Source organism: Mycothermus thermophilus (assembly GCF_041956435.1).
Source record: "Mycothermus thermophilus strain CBS 625.91 unplaced genomic scaffold VTJ04scaffold_2, whole genome shotgun sequence".
Classification (NCBI taxonomy): domain Eukaryota; kingdom Fungi; phylum Ascomycota; class Sordariomycetes; order Sordariales; family Chaetomiaceae; genus Mycothermus; species Mycothermus thermophilus.
Genome location: NW_027191428.1, coordinates 3,250,814 through 3,267,522, shown reverse-complemented (window position 1 = coordinate 3,267,522; position 16,709 = coordinate 3,250,814). Strand labels below are relative to the sequence as shown.

Here is a 16,709-nt window from a genome sequence, read left to right as displayed (position 1 = left end):
AAAACAGAAAATTCAGGTTTCTGGTTGAAGTTCATGGGTTGTTCCCATGGTCCATCTTGCTATGCTGTGGTGTCTTGAGTGTTTGGCGGGGTAATGAGGGGCAACTCGACCTCGCCATGCTCGGGGTTCAAGACAAAATTTATACTCCAACTCAGAGATAGGCAAGTACCTGACGCTTGATGGAAAGGTCACTGTCATGAACGCCATGGTAATTATATTGTCGAATTTTCATAGCCAGTGGTTCGAGGAGTGCTGAGTGGCAGATGTTGTGGCCATGATGCAGTGGCAGGTCGGGGGTGGTGGACCCATTTTCCACTCACACACATCGAAACCTCTCCCTTTTTGAGCATTTCTCCGCATTTCCAGCTTCAAACTTCACAACTCACACCTCACTCATTCTTGTCTCCAGGACTTCAACTCTTCAATAACTCACACACCCGAGCACTCAACAGAAACCCCAACTCCCTGACCACCATGGCCAAAGACAAGAAAAAGTCCGAGTCCAAAAAGGCCAAGCTCGAGGAGAAGAAGAAGAAGCAGGAGAAAAAGGCCGAGAAGAAGGCCAAAAACAAGCAGGCCAAACTCGAGGGCAGCGACGCCGAGGACGTCGACCTCGATGCCGTGCTGGAGGAGTACAAGCGGCAGCAGGAACAGTTCCACAAGGTCACCGAGACCGTCGTCGACGGTCCGCCGCGCGCCCGCGCCAACGCCACCATCCTCGCCAACCCGTCCAAGTCGAGCGAGCTCCTCCTCTTTGGCGGGGAGTACTTCAACGGCTCCGTCGCGACTTTTTTCAATGACCTGGTCGTGTACAACATCGACCGGGACGAGTGGCGGGTGGTGACGTCGCCCAACGCGCCGCTGCCGCGGAGCGGACATGCTTGGACGAGGGGCGGGAATCAGGCTAACGCCGTGTACCTGTTTGGAGGGGAATTCAGCTCGCCCAAGCAGGGGACGTTTTACCACTACAACGACTTTTGGAAGCTGGACCCGACGACGCGGGAGTGGACGCGGTTGGAGCCGAAGGGGAAGACGCCGCCGGCGAGGTCGGGCCATCGCATGACGTACTTCAAGCAGTACATCATCCTGTTTGGCGGGTTCCAGGATACCGCGCACCAGACAAAATATCTCAACGATCTCTGGATTTACGACACGACAAACTTTGTCTGGCACAGCCCCGTCCTGCCGCCCGCGCAGCCCAAGCCCGACGCGCGGTCGTCCTTCACCTTGCTCCCGCACGACCAGGGCGCGGTGCTGTACGGCGGCTACTCGCGCGTCAAACCTAACGCTGGAGGCAACCAGCAATCCAACCAGGGCGGAAAGAAGGGGAACCAACAGCAACAACACGCCCTCTCCCGAACCTCTCTACGACCCATGATCCACACCGACTGCTTCTTCCTCCGCATCACCCCGCCAGGGCCTGAAGCCCCCTCTGGGACGCCGCCCACGGTCCGCTGGGAGCGGCGCAAAAAGCCCGCCAACGCGCCCAACCCTCCGCGCGCGGGCGCGACCATGGCGTTCCACAAGGGCCGCGGGATCCTGTTTGGCGGGGTGCACGACGTGCAGGAGAGCGAGGAGGCGATCGAGAGCGAGTTCTTTAACGACCTGTTCGCGTGGAACGTGGAGCGGAACCGGTTCATGCAGGTCGGGCTGCGGAAGCCGAGGGCGAAGCCTGCCGGAGGGGGAGGAGGTGGGAGTGACAGGGTAGTTGGCGGGCGCAAGGCGAGGGCGAAGGAGAATGAGGAGGAGTTGTTGCGGCAGTTGGCGGCGCTGAGGGCCGGGGCGGGGATTGAGGATGATGCGGACGGGATGGAGGCGGATTTTGGAGGGAAGAAGGAGGAGGAGAAGGAGGAGAAGAAACAGGTTAGGGAGATGCCGGTCAGCATGGAGTTCCCGCATCCGAGGTTTAATGCCCAGTTGGCGGTGCAGGAGGATGTGTTGTATATTTACGGGGGCACATTTGAGAAGGGGGATCGCGAGTATACATTTGATGATCTGTACGCGATCGATCTGGTCAAGCTGGATGGGTGCAAGGAGATCTTTAATCGGCCGGTGGATGACTGGATTGTAAGTGGTTTTCTTCTGGAGGATGGATTCGGGAGAGGGATGTTTTTGCTGACGGTCTTTGCAGGAGTCCGAAGACGAGGGAGATGACGACGAGGACGACGAAGAGGAAGATGATGAAGACGAGGAAATGGTGGATGCGGACGGCGACGTCGAAATGGCTGATGAAGAGCCCAAGAAGCAGCTCTACACGCCGAGCAAGCGCAAGAAGAAGCAGGAGCAGCAGCAAGACGAGCAGAAAGCTGAAGAAGCAGCTCCCGCTCCGGCCGAGGAAGAAGAAGAGCCCGAATCTGCCGTCGCCGCACCGGTTGATGATGGTCTTCCACACCCACGGGTCAGTTTCTTTACCCTTGGTCTTCTTCTGTTCCCGACCCCAATCATACTAACGAGTTTCTTGTTTCCCAGCCGTTCGAATCCCGCCGCGACTTCTTCCAGCGCACCTCCAACGAGTGGCAGGAGATTCTGCTGGCGGACCTGCGCAAGCAAGGGGTGGCCGTCGAGGGGCTCACGGTCAAGGAGCTCAAGGCGAAAGCGTTCGAGCTGTCGGAGAAGAAGTGGTGGGACTGCCGCGAGGAGATTACTTTGCTGGAAGAGGAGCAGGAGGCGGCGGGCATTGGCGAGGTGGTGTCGCTTGCGGATGTTGGGGGGCATGGGCATGGTGGTCCTGGTGGTGGTGGGTTGAGGAGGAGGTAAACTTGGAGGCTGGTGGTGGTGATGATGGATGGAGAGGATGTTGGAGAGGGGCTGGCATCGACGGGGTTAAGTGAGAAGAGCATGGCATGAAGTGGATATGTTGTCAACTACCTGAGTTTATGGAGAGGAGTATAAATCTTCCCCGGGCTCTGTTTCCCGGTCTTTCGTCAAGTGTCTGTGAAATGTCCCCCTGAAATGACTGTAGGAGGAGTTTCCATTCCATGAGTTGAGGATTCAACGATGAAAATGGAAACCCTGAGCCCTCCAACCCAAGGACTTTCCAGAAATGGCCCTCCAAATCTTCTACAAGGTCGTAGCTTCCCAAAGACCAGCCTACCCTCGGGCATCCATCTACATGTTTGGAAAGGAGCATTCCGGGGCGAATCTAAAGGGTGTCACGTGACCAGGCGTCGAACTGGCGCGGCTGCCTTTCGAACATCGCGTCTTCTTTGGTCTCTTTCAACTTCATCCAAAAATTGTCAGGGCTTCATCATCCAGAGCATCCTTCTGGATACCAGGTCATGTCAAGATGCCTATCGGGATCCAGCGCATCAACGCAAAGCGGTCGCAGCCCAACGACCGCATCGTCTTCATCAAGCCGCTCAAGGGCCCAGACGAGAAGATTGCACAGGACTTTCTCGAGAGGATTGCGGCACAATGCGGTGAGTTTTGGATTTTATTTTTACAACCCGATAAAAAAAGCGCAGCGTTGACACTCTACCCTCCTTCCCAGTTCCCATCATGCGTGAACACCACCTCTCCGTCATGTCGCTCGAGGAGTACGAGCCCAACCCGGAATTCGTCGGCCGTAACTTCAACGCCGGTGAGGTCATCCAGCTGGTACTCAAGTCCCGGTCCGGACACTGGCTTCCGTTCCACTATGTTCAGATGGTCATGATGCATGAGTATGTCTCAACCCCCCGCCCCAACCAGTCTACCACAGACATGACCAACTAACCCCCGCCAACCAAGACTCGCCCACTGCAAACAAATGAACCACTCCCGCGCCTTCTGGGCCGTCCGCAACCACTACGCCGAGCAGATGCGCGCTCTCTGGGCGCGCGGATACACGGGCGAGGGGCTCTGGGGCCGCGGCGCCTTGCTGTCCACGGGCGAGTGGGAGAAGAACACGGTCGGCCCGGACGAGCTGCTGCCGGAGCATCTCTGCGGCGGCACCTACCGCTCGCGGGCGCGCAAGCGCAAGACGGGTAATAAGCCCGCGCTGTCGTACAAGGAGCAGAAGGAGCGAAGGATTTTGAAGAAATTTGGCGCCAACGGGGTGATCTTGGGTGAGGACGCTGATGTGAAGAAGAAACTGGAGGGGAAGACGGTGACGGCCAAGCCCCGCGTCGCGAGTAGTGCGAGGGGGAGGGAGCTGAGGGCTGCGGCGGCGTTGGCGAGGTTGGAGCAGCAGCAGAAGGCGGTGAAGAAGGAAGAGGAGAAGAAGGAGGTTATCGAGCTGTCCGAAACGGAAAGCGGAAGCGACTACGAAACCGATGACGACGAGTCGATCTCGGGGGTTGAGGCCGTGGACATTAATGGGAAGAAACTCGTCGACTCCAAGGGCAGAGGCTTGGTCAAGGTTTGCGAGGACGAGAACCCCGAGGATCAGGATGCCCAGGACGAGCTGCGCGAGCTGAGGAGCTTTGGGCTGGCAAAGCCGGGTCTGAAAGACCCAGCTATACCAACTACGTCAACAACATCATCATCATCATCATCGTCAGGTCCCAAACCTCAAGACCTGACCAAGCCTACAAGTATCCGCAAACCATCCTCGACAGCACTACAAAAGCTCCTCGACACCCCACCAGCACCGAGGCCAGCAATCAAACCCGCGCCGCCACGGCACAAAGACCCGCCGCCGCCACCTCCTCCGAAGCAAGACACAGTAGCTTTTTCCAGCAGTTCGGCCTGCTCCGTATGCACCTTCGCCAACGAACGCTGGTCGACAAGATGCGCCATGTGCGGCAACACACTTGGGGCTAAAGGGTTCTTGGGATCGTGGGCATGCATGAGCGAGACGTGTCGTGGGTCCAAGTACAGGAATGCAGGTGACTGTGGTGTTTGTGGTGTTTGTGGGGAGAGGAGGCCTGGGGGTGGGTTGTCTTCCTCGTGAGGGTTGGGAAAGGTGGGTAGGGTAGGTGGTTAGCACTTTACAGTAGTGTGTGTGTCTGTGGTGTTGTATGAGGTTATGACGAGATGAATCAGACGGGTTGTTGAAGTGGCTGTGTTAGGAGGTGGTTTGTGGTTACGTATGTACGGGTTGTTGGGATGAAGGTGAGACGCCTGGCGGAGGGGTTCATGACTCGCTGTTCTCCGAGGCCTGACCTAGGTAACTAGGTCGCTCATTCACTCAGGAGATGTCTGATGAGGATGTCCTGAAGGATCAACACAACCCGCCATTCTTCAGCTACATATGTCGCTGCTTGCAATGCTTGAGGTTAAGACAACGACTTTAAGTGTACTTACGAGAGGAACTCTTGCTATGATCATCATGCCATAGAGAATTATGCTCTCCTTGGACGAAACCATCCTTGGGTCTTGAAATACATATTTAGGTACCTTAGGTACGGAGTATCTACTCGTACCTGAGGCATACGCAATCGGGGTCTCTCGCTAGTGTTTCATCGGCAAATACCCATCCTATGCCAGCATGTCCCAGATAAATGGGCCCTCCCCTGAAAGTCTTGAAGCACGGCACAGTACCATTCTCTGAGGCGATCCTCGTTTCCAAACCAGGTTCCATATCGTTTCCGTCGATCAAATCAGGTTTCGGGATCTGCGATGTGTATGGCGATCCCCGCGTGGATCCTATCCAGGGTGCTCCCTCACTTACGAGTACCTGCAATAGAATGTGGGTAGTAGAAACCTGATGTAACAAGATCGGATGATGAATGTATGGGAGTAGTTATGGACTGTTGAGGTGAAGCTGTTTCTGGCCAGGTTGGTAGCAAGGGAAAGAACTAGGTATTGTTTTGTTCTCTTCCTCTTGCTGGTGATCTTAGATATTCACCCCGTTCATCCACTCTCTGTGTTTGCTGGGCATCACCACCACCACCACCACCACCACCATACGGTGAACTCCTCCTCTAGATGCGGGCATCGTCCTTCGTTTCCACCCCGTCGAACGTCCAGTCCGGTCTGTGATCGATCGACGTGCTTCCAAGCCGAGCCGTGCTCGGGCTTCTTATTCCACTCGTTACTTGAAGCTAGGCTTCCAGTCAGTCCCTCGGCCCTACGTGACAATAACCCGACGAAGATCCAGTCCAACCCTCTCTCAACACCACCCAGATATCCCTATCCCATCCTTACTACTTCTACTTCTCCGTACCGCCAGAACACCAGACAAACAGCGACGCCCCCAAAAATGTCCTCCTCCCGACCACCAGCACGAACCCGAACCCATCTACAGCCTCTCTTCCTCCTCCTCTTCCTCTTCTCATTCTTCTCCTCCTTTACCCTCGCTGCTCCTCACCAGCCCTGGTACGAAAAATATAACCAACCGCGCGTCACCGTCCCGCAATCCTACTACGAAGCGTCGGCCCTTCGCCGGCGGGTAGGCGTTCGTGCCGGGGGCGTGAGGGAGGTGAAGTGTTTGGACACCAAGGCGTACGTTAGATTTTCTCCTTTTTTGTTTTTTTCTTTCCTTTTTTAGTGTCAACAATTGGGTCTTTATGAAGCAACAATGTGTTAGACTTGACCTGACCTGATACAGGCGAATCCTCCTGCACGATGAACACGCCGCCACGCTCGCAACCTGCCCCTCCTTTTCCTCCTCCTCCGGCAGGAGCTCTGACAACCGCCGGTGTGAGGGTGATGGAGGCGTCGCGGTCGGGGCGGAGACTGTAGGGCGGGTGGGCTCGGCCGTGTTTGAGCTCGAGACGGTTGAGAGGCGGAGACGCCGAATGGCTCTCCAAATCCAGGACCAAACACAAACCACAACTCAGGGGCAGGAGCAGAAGGCGGTTTCTTCCTCCTCCCATTCCGGTGTTTCTTCTTCTCCTTCTTCACCTGCTTCTGCTGGTGCCGCCGGGGCAGGAGAAGAAGAAGCGACGATCAACGTCACCAAGGAGGCGTGGGCGGCATGCGTGGCCGCGGCCAGGGCGGTGTGTCCGATGGGAAGTTTTGAGGCGGTTTGTGTCGGGGCGGCGACGAGGCGGGAGGATGTTTGGTTCCAGTTGAGGAGGGCGTAAGGATTCATTGTATCTATCCATGAGAGGGTTTCGTGTGTTCTGGTGTGTCAGATGGGTTGGTTGTTGTCAGGCCGGGTTTTTGTTCGGTTCGTAGTTTGGTTTGGGTGGTGTTTTCTCTTACATCGTGGTTTTCTTTCGTTTTTCAGGATATCCTCTGATACGTCCCTCCCCCTCCCTCGCTAGGAGATCAAAACGAAGAGTCGGGGTCCTTTGTGATGTGGTTTAAACGACCTGTGGAATGTCATGCCGAACCAACCGAGAATGGGTATAATACATGCTTCCTCAGTGAACGCTGGAAAAAACCGTTTCGACAAACGTACCAACCCATCCATCCCATGACGACCTATATGACCTAAACCAGTCTCTTCCCCTCCCCTCCATCCCATTCACAACCCATACCGCGTAATACACTCCTCCCTATGCGTCTCCAAACACTCCAGCGCACACACCCTGGTCCCGCACTTCATGCATTTCACCCGTCCCCAATACCCACACACCGCGCAAAACACCCTAACCGGATACTTTGCCTCTCCACCATTTGTATCTTCCCCATCCCCGGGCCACTTGGCCCTTGCTTCCAAATAACTCAGCGGCGGCGCCGTCATGAGTGCGCGCAGCTCGTCGTCGGACGGGAAGGCGGGCACTCGTGAAATAAGGAGGGGGTCGGTGTCCCCCGGGTGTGGGCGCGGCGGGGGGCGCGGGTAGGGCGGGAGGATTTGGCTTTCGCGGGGGTAGGTTTGTGGGAGAGGGGTTGTTGTTGTTGTTGTTGTTGGTATTGGTGTTGGCTGGGTTGAACCATCTGATTGTTGTTGCTGTTGTTGGGATGGGGTTGGTTGTGGTGGAGCGGCATCGGTCATTTCCACGTCCTCCTCTCCTTTCCGCTGCGCTTGTTGTTCTTGTTCAGGAGGTTCGCTCTTCTTCGGCGTCTGCCTTGCCGCCGCCGCCGCCGCTGCTGCGGCGGCGGCTCTTTTCTTCTGTTCCTGCTCCGCCTTCTCCTTCGCCGCCGCGCGTTTGGCTGCCGCAGCAGCTCGTTTGCTCATGGCAGCAGACCCGGCGGGGGCGCTGGAGCCGGTGCCCGCGGCGGATGAAGAAGGGGCAGGAGAGGCGCTCTTGGAGGCGGCGGCGGACGGGGTGGACGAGGACGCCGACGCTTTGGCCTGGGCGGCAGCCATGGCGGCTGCGGCGGCGGGGTTGCTCTCGGCGAGGGCCAGCATGGCTTGGTAGTCATCGAGGTGGTTGGCGAAGGTTTTTTGAGACTGGAGGATCTTGCGGACGTTGGGGGTGTGTTTGGTTTGAGCTGGAGGGGAGAACAACTAGTTAGAACCGATGGGTTTCTTTTAGTGCTGACAATTGAAGAGGAGGACTACATACCCCTCCCCGGCCGCGGCGGAATGGGAATATTGACATCTCTGTGGCTCTCTTTGTCGAGGGCCTCGAGCTCCTTGCGCAGTCTCGTCTCTTCGCGGGCCGAGAGGTCAGACAGGGTCAGGGCGGGCTGGTTTCGCGCGGCGCGTTTGCGGTTTGTCGGCTGAAGGGCGGCGGGCACCGTGGGGCCCGTGTCGGGAACGTATGCCCATCCTGGTGTTGTTTTTGTGGTGGTGCTTGCGATTTCGATGACGCCAAAGTTGTCCATGTTGGAGGTGGAGGGAACCTGGAATGTGGGGTGTGCATGTGCATGTGCATGTCGAAGTGAGGTTTGGCCAAGCGCGTCATGGTGCCAGCTTTTTGAGCTGCCGGGCCGGGACCCACATGTCGCCGATCCAGGACGGGGGTCCATCCGGGCAGCCAAGTCCGGTCGGAGGGCCGACAAGACGGCTTCATCATGGACACTTGACCAACTCAGGGACGTCACATATCAACATGTCCGATGACATTTAGTTCACTCAGGCGTCAATGTATTCAATACCAGATGGCCACCCTCAACACTCAGGTCTTCCTCCGCTTTCCAACCAATTATCAAACCCAACCCCCTTTTCCTCTCCTCCTTCAACCTCATCCATGATCATCACACCACTCATTTCTTCTTCCTCTCAATTGACTCCATCCTCTCCTCCAACGTCGTCACATACTGGCTCAGTCGCTCGACGGCTTGCTGCATTGCCTGTCCGCCAGAAACGCCAGGTGTCAGCTTCAAACGTCTCATCATCACGACTGCCTCGTCTTGCAAAGTAATAACTCCGACGCAAAAAAACAAAAAGTGATGAAGTGTGCAGCCTCTTGTCCTCCATAAACAACCGCGCCTCCCAACCCTTACTTCCTCTCCTCTCCACCCCTCTCCCTCCTCCGCGAATTAAGTCCCCATCGCCAGGATCTCAGCAAGAACAAACATTACAGGTCCTAACCACCAGCCTCCTCCCTGTTCTCGTCTAACGCTTTTCTTTTGTCTATGATCTCTCTTCCCGTCTCAGAAAAGCAAACCATCATCTATCTTCTCCCCATATCTTGTCTAACTCTTCACCCCTTTATCTCTCCACTTTTCTCTATTCTTCTATCATCTCTCTCTATCATCTCTGTCGAAAAATCACAACGCATCGCACAAATCAACTCCGGGCCATCAGCCCGGAGGGGGGATGGGAGAGTGAAGGGAGGGGGAGAGGAGGTGTGAGCGGGCGGAAATGGTCATGCAGCAGCAGGTCGTATCATTAAATCCCAGATTCCAGTTCAGCGAGCAGAAAAACAAGCGAGGTAAGAAAAAAAAAAAAAAAAAAAAAGGAATGGGGAAAGGATCAAAAATAAACGCAAAATGGGGGAAGAAAAGCAACGAAGCGAGAGAAGAAAATGGAGGGAAAAGGGAAGGGGATCTCAGATGCAAACACGCACGTAAATGTCCTCAGTCAGCAGCTCGTTCGAGGCCTTGTAGTCCTGGATGGCATAGTAGTAGATGCCGCCCGCGGCGAGGGAGCTGCCGAGGAAGAAGCCGAAGAGCCTGTGTTTAGTTAGCAGATGTTAGCACCTTAGTGGTCTTTGAGTGGGAAGCTCATAGTCGATAGAGATCAATGGGTATCTCCTCCTACGCCGACGCTCCATCGATATAACGAAAGTGAGAGAGACAGAGAGATGGAGAGAGAACCTACCCCCCACGAAGCGCACCAACAGGCTTCCTCGCCACCAACGGCGCACCACCGCTGGCAGGAGCAGCAATCGCCTCCAACCTTCTCGCCGTCGAGCTGATAGGCCTTGCACTTCCCCTCGCAGCAGCGGCAATAACAGGCTGGCGGAGGAAGCGGAGAGGGGTGACAAGTCGCGAGGCCATTGTCATTTTATTTGGTGTCGCTGGCTCGTCTGTCGTTGGTATAGGTTGATTTAAGTAAGTTTGGTTGTGGTTCGGGCCTTCTCCTCCAAGAAAGATGACGCGGAAACACAACGCGAGCGTCTTCGCAAACTGAGCGAGTATTTGCTCGGTTGGTGGTTGGGTTTTGGTGAGGTAGATATGTCGTAGTAGTTCAGGCACGTAGGTCAGGTCAGGTATGTTGTACCCTAGGTCGCTTTGTCCCGAACGTCACCCGGCTTAGTCAGCAAGTTAGGTTGAGTGTTGTTGCTGTTGCTGCTTGGCCGCTTTTGCCTCAACGCTCGACCTTTAAGTAGGTCTCCGGTCTGATAGGAGCTGCTTGACTTGCGACGCCGATTGGTTTTTGTTAGGTACCAGTATCTGCCTGAGGTAAGGTATAGACCTGGCTGGAGCTGGACTGGACTGGACTGGTCGGGCTTTTCTTAGAGGAAGAGGAAAACGAGGGAAATACGAACAGGGGGGAAACAACACAATAAAAAGGAATCAAACCAACTCTCACCGCACTGGAAGATCAGGAGCAGAAAAAACGTGGCAACCAAAATAAAATAAACTCGTAAGCGGTCAAGAAACTCCGTCACAAAGCTTAACGGCTCACGGGTTAGGGCCCTTGTCGTGGTGGGTGGGCGTCAAGAACGGTTGGCTGGTTCCCGTAGTTGGCCAGATTGCAGACGAAGGAGACGGAGGGGCAGCGGCAGATCACCCGCGAATTTGGGCGGTCAAGCCCGGCAGAATTCAGATGCTCATGACGGTGGCATGATGAGCGCATAGGAACTTCATATACCCCCACGACAAACTCTACGTAGTACCGAGAGAAAGGCATTCATCATCATCAACTTCATTACAGCAGATGGATGGCCATAACTAGGAACCTCATACGCATAAACAATCCCTAGTCCAAATCCTGGGCACGCTCTTCATCCTTTTCATCCCAGAGACCAACATAGTGACAGAGGAAAGAAAACCCAAGAAATCCATTTTGCTAGAATACATGTTCATATCTCTTTGCCTACCAAGAGAAACATCATTCCCCAGCCCGCGCTTAGCGCTTAGAGCTCGTCATGATCCGCAGTCTCCTTGGCCGTCTCCTTGGCCTCCTCAGTCTTGGGCTCGTCAGCCTTGGGCGAGATGCTGGCCTTGTACTTGCCGTTCTCGGCGACGAACTTGATCAGGTCCTCGACGGTGCGCGAGCCCTGGTACTGAACCGGCTTGTCCTTGGCGCCGGCGGGGTAGAGCTTGATGGTCGGGAAGCCCTGGATCTCATCCGGGACATCGTTGGCCGTGGCATCAACCTTGGCGATGACGACCTTGTCCTTGAACTCCGACTTGGAGTAGAGGGCGCCGAGCTCGTCGTACTTGGGGGCCAGAGCCTTGCAGTGGCCGCACCACGGGGCGTAGAACTCAATCAGGACGTCCTTGGTGTCGTCCAGGACGATCTGCTCATAAGTCTTGGCCACGACCACGGTGACGGGGCCGTCCTGCTTCTCGGGGATGGGCTCCGACTTGATGCTGGGCTCGATCTTGCCAGCAACGAAGTCCTCGACGAACTGCTTAATGGCCTCGTAGGTGATCTCCTTGTCCTGGTCGAAGGGGAACTTCTGGTTCTTGGCCACCTCCTGGATGGCGAAGGCGGGGAACTTGTCGGTCTTGAGGTTGAGGTTGCCGGCGTGAGCACCATAGGCCTTGGCGTCGATGGTGCCGAAGTTGATGACACCGCGGTGGGCCTCAGCAATGGGCTTGAGCTTGTCGCTCAGCTCCTTGCGCTCCTCGGGGGTCTCGGCGAAGATGTAGGCAAGAGGAATGCCAGCAGACATGTAGCCGGCGTAGGTCTCGGGGCCGACCTCACCAATGAGAGGAGTGGCGGCGGTCTTGGCGAACTTCTGGATGGCCTCAGCCTCGAACTTCTCCGAGAAGACGGCCTTGCCCTCATCGAAGTCCTTGTAGAGGACGACGGCGGGAGCCTTGACACCCTCAGCCTCAGCCAGAGCGGCGTCGGTGCTGGCACCGAAGGGGTAGTCGTCGCGGAGCTTCTCCGCGACCTTGGTGAAGACCTCAAGGTTGGCCTTGTCCTCAGCGTCAAGGTAGGCGACGATGACGACCTTATCGGCCTTCTTGAACTCCTCAAGGTTGTCCTTGGTGACGTCCGAGACGGCGGGCAGCGACTGCTTGATCATGTAGGAGGTGATGCTAGCAGCCTTGCGCTGGCCCTTGTAGGGAGAGACATTGTCGAGGCCGCGGAAGACCTTGAGGGTCGGGTAGCCCTCGACGCCATGGGCCTGGCAGAGGTCGGTCTCCTCAGTGCAGTCGACCTTGACAAGCTTGATGTTCTTCTCCTTGAGCTGGGTAGCCGCCTCCTCGTACTCGGGAGCAAGAGCCTTGCAGTGGCCGCACCACGGAGCGAAGACTGGTTCAGGATTGGTGATTAGCACGAGCCATTGGTCGGTGTGGGGACCCATTGGGAAACTTACACTCAGCAAGGACAAGGTCATTGGACTTGATGAAGTCGTCGAAGGTGTCCTTCTTGAGCTGGATGACATCCGAAGCCGTGGCGACGGCGGCCGCGGCCAGAAGGCCGAGGGCGTACCTTGTGGCCTTGTGCATTTTGGTTCCTTCTGTGGATTGAGTAAGCAGGCTGCGCCGCGTATATAGGGAATTGACGATTGTGCCTGGATTGAATTGGGTGACAAGAGGCTTGGTGGGAGGGCAAAGGAGCTGCCTGAAGTGGAATGGAGGAGAGGTGGGAGGTGGGAGGATGTAGGCGGGGCAGAATGTGTAGGGATTCGTGGCAAACTGCACACAGGAAGATAAACTCACCCTGGGCTACTTAAAGGCAGAAAAGAACAGACGATAAAACAATGGATGATGAGCCTTGTACTTTTGGTGGAGGGGCCTCTGGCTCGAAGAGAAGATGGAGAAAAACACCCAAAGCAGGAGAAGAAAGAAGCGGCCCTCTGTCTTCTTGTATCCAGGCCGTCGCTGTGTTGGAGCTGTTGAAAACAAGTGTCCTTTCCATCGTCTCAGCCTATCTGACAGGGGTGGGGTGGGGTAGGGACAGTGTGAATTGGTCCCTAGCCTCGGTTCCCCGCCAAACATCCATGGACGGGAGGTTGGGAGGCATGTCACTGTTTGCCGTGTTGCAGATGGCTGTTCCAGTCGAGTTACTCCGTACAGTCTGCGCCCTGCTCAACTTGACACAATCCGGTTCCGAGTTGGGGCATCAATAGCCTTTGTTTCGGAGGCTGGGGACGAGGGATTGTGCATTGAAAGGCTCCTTGCTCCCATCGAGACTTGCATTTACACAGTGCGCCGGGACATGTCATCAATGCCGCCAACTCCACATTTTGGAGACGTTGGATGCAGGTGCCGCGGGGCCGCCTCACTCTCCGCCAGCCTGGCTCCAACTGAAGACGCCTCGAGACTTGACACAGCCGGGTCAGCCCTGCGTGTCTCTCGTTGTGTGGTCTCGGGAGTGCATGGCGTGTCAAACTCCATGTGTTCAGTTCTGTTCACGTCTTGCTAAGTGATTTTATTCATGGCTGACATGTGTGTTATCTACCCTTAGGAACTGGAGGGGCATGGAGACATGGAGGGGAGTCTAGACTACCAGATTGTTGATTGTAAAGCCTGAATCTGGATTCACTTGAGGTTGGCAACGATGGTGATGATGGTGGTGGCTGCAGGAACATCAGACGGGTAAGCACCCAAATTGACACGAGGCCAGATGGCCCGGTTCCATGTCAATTGAGTAGTATGAATGGACGGTAGTCTACCGGCCGAGACGGAGCGGGTGAAATGCGTGCGGCTATTCGGGCCCGCGTCGGAAGGCTGCCAGCGAGCCGCATGGAGCATCTCGGTCCGTGACACCGAGCATCACCTCAATCTTCCGGGATCAGCAAAAAGATGCATTGCTGTCCATTTCTGGGGAAGACAGGAGGACAGGTTGCGATTAGGATCATGGGGAGTGAAGTAGATGGTTCTACTCGTATATCAAGGAAAGAAAGTATAAGGACAAGAGAGAAGAAAGAAATGAAAAACATCCGGGATAAAAGAGAGGAAGAGAAGAATACCTGAACGATTAGACGGTTGAAGTTGCTTTTAGTGAAGAATAATAACAACAATGATTGAGAGAGCTGAAGACGGTCTGCAGCTGAGCGTCCATCCATACCTGACCTAGGTAACCTACCTTATACTTCTGCGTGGTGCACATTTTGCACCTTCCACCACTTGCAACTCTATTTCACCTTCCTGAAGGTTCATGGCGAGCAGGGTAGAGATAATAAAAAAGTGACGTCCGGTCCCCGTCCTGATTCCACTGTTTACGTTTTGCTCCAGTTCTTTTGTTCGATGATTGCCGTTAATGACTCCCGCGACATTCCAGGTTCACATTTCCACGTCAGGGGTTTGCTGTCAAGACACTCCCGCCACAATCAACATCACAGCACTGAGCGCCTTAAAGCCCCGTTCTCATCCATATTGCTACCAACGTGACTGTGACTGCAACTCAACTCGCTACTCGACTTCCAGCTTCCACCTCTCTGCATTCTGCCTTCTCTCGCCATGGACATACATGTTCATCAACCCTCGCGCCCGACATCACCACCTCGCCGTCCCCTCCAGAACGTCAGCGAAACTTCATTCCAACTCATCTCTCCCTCACCGTTGGATAGCATCCTTAGGAAGTCGACAGAGACGGGTGATATTGGAGCCTTTTCCATCGGCATCTTACCCTCTATCAACCAAGTTCCAGAACCGGTACAACCAGCACCATGCAAGAAGGATGACCTGCCTTGTCCGAGCCCAACACCTGCCATCCAAGAACAGCTGGATATCCCAGATGACAGGAGGTCTCTCCCCTCGTACCGAGATGCTGACCTCCTCTCCCTGAAGAACTATGGAAGCATCCGCTCTAACCTCCGCTTCTCGGGCTTTTCGGGCCCAGCAGGCGACCGTCGCTCGTCTTCTTTTACGGCATTTAGCTCGGCAAGCTTCCGGGGACCGAAACGACCACAGACAGCATTAGAAGGACGCCCTGTCCGCGTATTCACTGACGGCACCCGGTTCCTCGAGGCCCGTCCAGGATCCGTGGTTGAGGCTGAAGATCAAGACCATTTGCTCGATGCCAGTATCTGGGACTCGAAAGCGCGCGGCTTCTTTGATCCGTACACCTCCGATCCCGTGATGCGCGCCGTGAGCTTGACGTCCATCGACAACTTCGACAATCGGGGCCGTCCCTGGCTGCCTGGTCGTTCTTCCACCGCAACCCCAGTCGGACGGGTTTTTCTTGAGAGCTGTCGGGATGCTCACGATGAGCAGGGTGTCGAGTTACTCCCGGGCTCATCATCCATCCGGTCAACCCGTTTCCCAGACTGCAAGAAAGCAGATGATCCTGACTAGGAATCTGGAACGGATGCTCTCGAGCTTGAACGGGAGGACCAAAACTGGTCGTGCAAGACCACGCCGAGCCGCTCGAAGATAAGTGGCACTGGAATTGCTGATGAAACTGCGACGACTCCGAAGCGAACCGTCCCTTCGGCTATCTCCGTGGGTTCAATAGGGAGCAGTTTCCCCGGGCACAACATACCTGCTGCCACTAGGGCGTTCGAGACAGGCAACTCGCCAACTCCAACCTCAGAAGAAGGCATGGCCGAGGCAGCTAAGCCGAAAGAACTCAGTACCACACACAACAAAGTCATCCCCGCGCTCGATGCTCCAGAGCACACTAGCACGCCAACCGACCCAGCAAGAACAGCACCAAGTACTGGCGGACGCCAGCCCAGCGGCACCTCCTCCGAGGAATCCGATCCCCTCCCCTCTCCAGGGAAGAGGCTCAAGCTCCGTGTCCGGCGCGGCGCTGTCTCTTGTAGAAGCCGCCAAACAACACCCACCGCCACTGACGGGACGAACTCTACAGCATCTCACCTCACCTCCATCGAAGTCCACACGAATCCCATCCCAGCAACCTCTCCCAGTCCAAATCACAACCACCAAGACCAACACCATCATCATCACAATTCACCTCCCGCCCCTGTCTCAACCCAACCGAAACTCCTTACCCCACAAACCCTCCTCCCCGACCCCTCCAACCTCAACGCCCGCGTCCTCCGCAGACTCGAAAAGCGCTTCCCCGATCTCGCGGCACGGTTGATCGCCGAGGCGCAAGCGGAGGTTGAGGCTGAGGCTGAGAATGTTGAAACAACTACAACTCCAACAGGCAGGGACCCCGGTGATGATGGGGTGGCAATAGTGGGTATCAAAGCTGCTGCTGCTGCTGCTGCTGCTGCTGCTGCTGCCGGCGGCGGCGGCGGCGGCGGCGGTGTGGAACATCATGAAACAGATGCAGAGATAGAGGTAGAGGCAACCTGCGGTGGTGCTCTGACTGGACGCCGGAGGCGGCGGTGGAGGGGTTGCGTGAGGAGGGTGGTGGTACGGGTGGGGAGGCTGGTGACGAGGGGAAGAAGGGGTGCGCGGTAGGT

General features: G+C 55.9%; 8 protein-coding genes across 8 annotated transcripts; 5 read left to right on the top strand and 3 right to left on the bottom strand.

Moving 5' to 3' along the window:
- Positions 1-474: 474 nt before the first annotated feature.
- VTJ04DRAFT_3360 (uncharacterized protein) lies at positions 475-2,757 on the top strand (the record flags this gene model as incomplete). Its single annotated transcript, XM_069361252.1, has 3 exons — positions 475-2,067; positions 2,132-2,398; positions 2,470-2,757. 3 exons carry the CDS (start codon positions 475-477, stop codon positions 2,755-2,757), a joined length of 2,148 nt encoding a protein of 715 aa, XP_069221881.1.
- Positions 2,758-3,286: 529 nt separating this feature from the next.
- VTJ04DRAFT_3359 (uncharacterized protein) lies at positions 3,287-4,873 on the top strand (the record flags this gene model as incomplete). The annotated part of the gene is made up of 3 exons (XM_069361250.1): positions 3,287-3,419; positions 3,491-3,662; positions 3,730-4,873. The coding sequence occupies 3 exons, from the start codon at positions 3,287-3,289 to the stop codon at positions 4,871-4,873; spliced, it is 1,449 nt and encodes a 482-aa protein (XP_069221880.1).
- A 1,251-nt stretch (positions 4,874-6,124) lies between these two features.
- VTJ04DRAFT_3358 (uncharacterized protein) lies at positions 6,125-6,950 on the top strand (the record flags this gene model as incomplete). Its single annotated transcript, XM_069361249.1, has 2 exons — positions 6,125-6,366; positions 6,473-6,950. 2 exons carry the CDS (start codon positions 6,125-6,127, stop codon positions 6,948-6,950), a joined length of 720 nt encoding a protein of 239 aa, XP_069221879.1.
- Positions 6,951-7,336: 386 nt separating this feature from the next.
- Positions 7,337-8,583, bottom strand: VTJ04DRAFT_3357 (uncharacterized protein; the record flags this gene model as incomplete). Its single annotated transcript, XM_069361248.1, has 2 exons — positions 7,337-8,247; positions 8,322-8,583. 2 exons carry the CDS (start codon positions 8,581-8,583, stop codon positions 7,337-7,339), a joined length of 1,173 nt encoding a protein of 390 aa, XP_069221878.1.
- A 1,169-nt stretch (positions 8,584-9,752) lies between these two features.
- On the bottom strand, positions 9,753-10,203 carry VTJ04DRAFT_3356 (uncharacterized protein; the record flags this gene model as incomplete). Its single annotated transcript, XM_069361247.1, has 2 exons — positions 9,753-9,876; positions 10,025-10,203. The coding sequence occupies 2 exons, from the start codon at positions 10,201-10,203 to the stop codon at positions 9,753-9,755; spliced, it is 303 nt and encodes a 100-aa protein (XP_069221877.1).
- A 1,082-nt stretch (positions 10,204-11,285) lies between these two features.
- On the bottom strand, positions 11,286-12,837 carry VTJ04DRAFT_3355 (uncharacterized protein; the record flags this gene model as incomplete). Its single annotated transcript, XM_069361246.1, has 2 exons — positions 11,286-12,640; positions 12,705-12,837. The coding sequence occupies 2 exons, from the start codon at positions 12,835-12,837 to the stop codon at positions 11,286-11,288; spliced, it is 1,488 nt and encodes a 495-aa protein (XP_069221876.1).
- A 1,956-nt stretch (positions 12,838-14,793) lies between these two features.
- On the top strand, positions 14,794-15,630 carry VTJ04DRAFT_3354 (uncharacterized protein; the record flags this gene model as incomplete). The annotated part of the gene is made up of 1 exon (XM_069361245.1): positions 14,794-15,630. One exon carries the CDS (start codon positions 14,794-14,796, stop codon positions 15,628-15,630), a length of 837 nt encoding a protein of 278 aa, XP_069221875.1.
- Positions 15,631-15,876: 246 nt separating this feature from the next.
- VTJ04DRAFT_3353 (uncharacterized protein) lies at positions 15,877-16,707 on the top strand (the record flags this gene model as incomplete). The annotated part of the gene is made up of 1 exon (XM_069361244.1): positions 15,877-16,707. One exon carries the CDS (start codon positions 15,877-15,879, stop codon positions 16,705-16,707), a length of 831 nt encoding a protein of 276 aa, XP_069221874.1.
- Between the last annotated feature and the right edge of the window lie 2 nt (positions 16,708-16,709).